A 5,591-nucleotide genomic window follows, 5' to 3' on the forward strand; every position below is an offset into this window, starting at 1 on the left:
TCCGGGGCTGATCCCGCTGCGCCCACTTTGTAGATGCGGTGACCGAGGCTCAGGTGCAGTAACCCGCCCGTGGCGGCCGGCTCAGCGATAGAATCCAGTCGAACCAGACTTCTGGGCCCGAACAGGAGAAACTCCACCCACAGGCCGCGCCCCAAGCCCCTTGTGGCCGGGACACCGCAACCCTAGAGCCGGATGCAGCGCGTTCCTCTCGTTCTGGGCATAATCTGGAGTCCCGGCCGAGCCGCCTCCGGGACCGGGACCGGCAGTGAGGAGGGTGGGAGCGGGTGCGGTCCCGCCTTCGGGAGCCGACGGCCCTGCGAGGGAGAGACGTGCACACCGGGATTTAGGAGCGATTCGGGGAAGCGAGTGCTAGATTAAGAGGTGAAGAAACTGCGGCAGGATTAACGGGGGTGGGGAGGGCAGGAGAGCAGCCAGGTAAACAGACTTGACCTTTCAGTGAAAGAAGGGGGGCGGGGCTGATGCTTAGGAGCACTTAACCGCCTGCCTGGGACTGTTCTAAGCGGTTGGGGTGCTTAGGTCTCCTTTCGGCTCCCCCCGGGGGGCCAGGAAGCAGGTACTGTTATCTTCAGGGGGTAAATAGCTCGCCCGAGGCCAAAGAGCTAAAAGGCAAGTGTGCTGGCTCCCGGTGCCCTGCGGTCACGCAGGCGGAGCGGGCTTACTCTTTAGGAGGCTGTAGAGGAGATTTCCAATCAGGAAACAGGTACTGTTATCTTCAGGGGGTAAATAGCTCGCCAGAGGCCAAAGAGCTAAAAGGCAAGCATGCTGGCTCCAGTGCCCTGCGGTCACGCAGGCGGAGCGGGCTTACTCTTTAGGAGGCTGTAGAGGAGATTTCCAGCTGAAGAGGGGGTGGGTCTGACCTGGGCCTGGGCTGAGTGGGCACTGGGAGGGGGGGGGCGGGGGCTTGATGTGGAGAAAAGTAGTGAGCAGCCCAAAGTGTCCACTACTTAGGGGTTGACGGGATCAGATGGGGTGCTGGGTTCCAGAGGAAGACAAGACCTTGGCATTGGCCTCAGTGGCCCAGGAGTGCCAAGTGACACTGTTCTACAGGTCACTACTAATCATTCGGGGCTCTGGATGAAAAAGGGAAATGCTTCCATTTGTTTTTTTTTCAGTGGAGATGGTCCAGGTCCTAAGAGATTTAAGTGATTTGCCCAAGGTCACAGAGCTAGAGACTGGTGGGTCAGGGGCAGGGCTAGACTGCCCTCATACCCTCTGGTCCACGGACCTTCCACTGACCACGCTGCTGCCCAGCTGCCCTCCGGGAGAGGATTTCAGGCCCTGGATCACTGGAAGTTCACAGAAATTCATAAGGATCCCGGGGCCTCCCGGGAGCTTGGCTCTGTTTTCTGCCCCTCACCGAGAGGGGTGGCCCAGACCGCCTCTGGAAGCCTCCACTTGCACGTGGCACAGGGCTCACCCCCAGAGTCCCCTTTCGGTTTGCTTCCCAGCAGTGACCGTCACGCATGAGCTGTGTGCTTTGCTTACCTCCCAAACGGGGGCGTGACCTGGGCTGCTTCCACACACACTGTAAAGGGCGTAAGTTATGACTGGGCAGGAGATGGTTTAAAGGGAGCTTCAGATGGAAGTGACAGCGGCTGCAAACTCGACCTCGTGGCTCTTGAGCGCGGCACTGGCACCGGGTGCTGGGGACACGCTCCTGCCCTCCCACTATGAATCAGACAGGAATGGAAAACTTGTCAGAATGGTTCCTGACAGAGAGTAACCGGAGGGGTCCGTTCTAGGTTGAGTGGGCAGGACAGACCTCTCCCAGGAGGCGATGTTTCAGCTGAGACATGAAGAATGGAGAAAGGGGGGCAGCCGGGAGAAGAGCCTTTCAGGTGGAGGGACCAGTAGGTGTGAGGAGGAAAGTTCTAGGCTTGTCCTAGGCATGCGAGGTGGCCGGGAGGATGCCCTGGGAGGGCTTGTGGGCCGTCTAAGGAGTTTTACCCTTTGAAGCATTCCTTTTGCTTCCGGGTTGGGGGGTGGGGACGGTGGCTTGGGGGTGTCCCGGGGCTGTGAGAAGGGACACCTCACTGGACGCTTGGCCCAGCTTGTCAGGAGAGAGGATAGGGTGTACTTTTGTGGGGCCAAAACCATAGGCTGAAGGGGAGCCTCAGGGACGCCCCCGCCCAGAAGCTTCTAGAACAGACAGCGGTGCCATGTCCTGGGCGGAGTACAGGCTGAGCCAGACTGAAGGGCAAAGAGCAAACATCACTGCGCACTGAAGAAAAGTGCAGAAAAAGCTGGGTGCAGATTAGAATGAAACTGGGGAAGACCAGGGGCCAGAAGAGGGAGCTGTGTAACCTTCACTGATGTGCTAATAATGTCTAGTGCAGTATTCTTGTTTTGCAACAAAGAAACCAAGGCTGGCTGCTAGCTCAAGGTCACATCTGCCAAGCCAGACAGGTTTGCTGACTTCAGAATGGACCAAGATTTGCCTGTCAATACAATTGGGTTTCTTACGCATTATAAAGATCATTAAAGAAAGGTCAGGGAACTCTTTGCCCGATGAATAACTAGATCCACAGGCAATGCTTATAGGTCTCGAATGGAGGACAGATGCGGAACATGTAGGATGGGAGGAGGGTCCCCCCGCCCCACCAGGAGGTGGCTCTGTGCTGTGACTAAGGTGGGCTTCCCGGGCATCCTGGGAGACTGAAGCAGAAACCGTGGCTGTCGGAAGCTACAAGGTGTGCTCTCGGTCTTCCCTGAGGAGGCTGGTGGGCTGTGGCGGGGGGCCCTCCCTCATGCTGCCCCGTGCTGTCTTCCAGGCCCAGAAGCTGCTGGCCCAAAGGAGGCCCCGCCGGTCCTTCTTTGAACCCTCCATCCGGGCCCTCATCATCTTGTGCGCCTCCCTGGCCGTGGTCCTCTCCTCCCTCTCCATCTGCGATGGCCACTGGCTCCTGGCCGACGACCGTCTGTTTGGGCTGTGGCACTTCTGCACCACCTCCAACCAGGCTGAGCTGCACTGCCTCCGAGACCTGAGGCAGGCCCACGTGCCCGGGCTAGCCACGGGCATGGCTGTGGCCCGCAGCGTGGCCACCTTGGCCGTGGTGGTCGCCATCTTCGGCCTGGAGCCCCTCATGGTGTCCCAGGTGTCCGAGGACGCCCACTCGTGGCACAAGTGGGCCGTGGGCTCCGCCCTCTTCCTCCTCGCATCCATCCTCTCCTTCGGGGGCCTCCTGAGCTTCCTGACCCTCCTTAGGAACGAGGTCACACTCATGGGCCTCAGCCTGACGTTCTGGAGCGAATTCACGGCCTCCTTCCTCTTCTTCCTGAACGCCATCAGCGGCCTCCACATCAACAGTATCAGCCGGACTGACAGCGTCACGTACCCCTGGGGCCTGCCTGCAAAATTTTAGGCCCCCCTGCGAGGGCACTGAGTTCCACCAGAAAGTGTGGTCAAGATGGGACTTCTCCAACATGTGACATTCGAACTGCCACCTCTTGGCCTTGGGGTGGTCGGGCCAGTGGCCTTTGCAGCCCAGAGGCCAGGTGGGTGCCTCCGAGCCACCAGCTGCACCAGCTTATCCACGTTATTAGGATGTTGACTTCACAAGAAGAAACATATTTGAAAACCTATTCTTGAGTCCTCCTTGGGATGGGAATAGATGTGGAAGCAGCTCAGGTAACCGGTGCTCAGGCTGGCTGCACAGCCAAGTACATTTCACACCTGTTTTGTTGACTCTGCTGGGATATGGGCTGCAGGGCCCCTGGGGCCTCCGGGCTTGCTAAGAGTGAATCGTCTGTCAGCGAAGGGTGTCCAGTCAGTGCGGAGGACTTGCTTCACCAGCTCAAAGGGCCTCGTGCAGATTCCCTGCTTTAGCTTTGGTCACGTCAGGGAGGCAGCGTTCAGGGCTGCTGGGGTGCAGAAGCTTTTCAGACCGTTTGACTTTATTTGAGCCCTGCCCTTTGTCGGGGGGACCCCGTAATCCCTGGATAACCCCAGCTTCCAGCAGCTCGCTGTGCCTCGGGACTCCCCCTGTCAATCCCGCCTGAAGCCCTTCCAGGAGGGCCCGCCTGGCTTGGTAAGCGTGGGCAATCCATCTTTGGTAAGGGCCCGACAGCCTCGGGGTACCATTTTTATCCTAGAGCACACTTCAAAGAGCACGTATCTGGAGCTGCTGGACTCCAGGGGGTACTGGGGACTGGCCCGACCTCAGGTAATGATTAACAACCACCCTGGATGCAGAGGCCTGCAGGTGGAGGGGACCAGGAACCGGTGGAGACTTCCACCCTTGCTGGCCACTTTACATTTCTGTGCACCAAACTGGCCTCTTTCCAGTCCCTTTTCTGCCCAGTAGGTGGGTTTTTTGCCCTCAGCCCATTTCATTCGACACTAGCCCCGTGCCCCTCCCCCACCTGATGAATTCAGGCCTTTCCTGGTTCATTCTGGCTGCCACTGATTGCATGGGGTTTTGGTCTCTGCCCTGCCAGGTCTTCTTTCTGGGCTGCACTGGGTGCCTCTACCTCTCCTGTGATTTTCTTTTTCTTTTTAACTTTTTGATTCCAAGATGTACAGAGTCCATGAAGGTCCCTGGAGAGAGCCCTGGAAAATGGGTATCTGGCCTTCTCACCCCAGTAGCAGACTATAAGATGCAAAGCGGATGACCTTGTCTTCAGGGGTGAGATGCAGAAGTTGGGGGCCAGGGCCACTTGTCCAGGGTCACCTAAAGCCAGAACTAGAGCTGGGCCCACCTACCAGCAAGATGCCCTCTTCTCTAGCCGCGGGGAGGGTCGCCTCTGCTTCTGTCAAGAATGAGCTCCCCCTTGGGCTTCCCTGGTGGTGCAGTGGTTGGGGGTCCGCCTGCCGATGCAGGGGACACGGGTTCGTGCCCCAGTCTGGGAGGATTCCCACGTGCCGCGGAGCGGCTGGGCACGTGAGCCGTGGCCGCTGGGCCTGCACATCCGGAGCCTGTGCTCTGCGACGGGAGAGGCCACAACAGTGAGAGGCCCGTGTACCGCAAAAAAAAAAAAAAAAAAAAAACCAGAATGCTCTCCCCTGAGCATGCAGGCTTCGTTTTGTAAAATGGTTCAAATATTTAGTCCTTTAACCCTCACATGGCTGGCAGGGAAGGAGTGCTAATAATTGAGGGAACTGAGATTCAGAGTAAAGGGTGAGACTTAAAATCCCCAGTGGGGTGGGGAGACAGGGCCCTATCCACCCTTGCCCAGGAGCAGGGGAGACAGACAGCCTTGGAGCCTGGGGATTTGAAACCAGAAGCCCTGGACCGAGCTGCCACTTCCCTGCTGAGTAACTTGGTCAAGTCACAGGACCTTGGTGAACCAGTTTCTCTTCTGTCAAATGGGATTCTGCCCCATTTCCGGCTGTACTGCAGATAACTTAGCTGAAAGCAGGAAGAACAGGTGCCTCATCCCATGCTAGGGTGACTGAAAGGGCTGGGGCTCTCCCGGGCTCCCTGTGACCCGGTTGTCAGAAGGCTCTGGGGGAAGAGCTACTGGGTGGGTGAGTTGCAGTGAGGGGTGGGGAGGGTCCACCTAGGGCCAAGGGCCTCAATTTCTGCTAAGCTTGTCCCTGAAAACTGGAGCAGGGGGATCACGGAAGCCCC

The 5,591-nt window shown here is 58.1% G+C and overlaps 1 protein-coding gene across 1 annotated transcript in view; it reads left to right on the plus strand.

Moving 5' to 3' along the window:
• TMEM37 (transmembrane protein 37) overlaps window positions 1-3,603 on the plus strand; it is a 4,703-nt gene extending 1,100 nt beyond the window's left edge. Inside the window, exon 2 of the mRNA XM_024759183.1 lies at window positions 2,793-3,603. Within this exon, the coding sequence (XP_024614951.1) occupies window positions 2,793-3,383 (591 nt within the window). The 3' untranslated portion in view covers window positions 3,384-3,603. The remainder of the gene's footprint in view (window positions 1-2,792) is intronic.
• The last annotated feature ends 1,988 nt before the right edge of the window (window positions 3,604-5,591 follow it).

The sequence above is a fragment of the Neophocaena asiaeorientalis genome, unplaced genomic scaffold (genome assembly GCF_003031525.2).
Source record: "Neophocaena asiaeorientalis asiaeorientalis breed wild unplaced genomic scaffold, Neophocaena_asiaeorientalis_V1.1 scaffold593, whole genome shotgun sequence".
In the NCBI taxonomy this organism is placed as follows: Eukaryota; Metazoa; Chordata; class Mammalia; order Artiodactyla; family Phocoenidae; genus Neophocaena; species Neophocaena asiaeorientalis.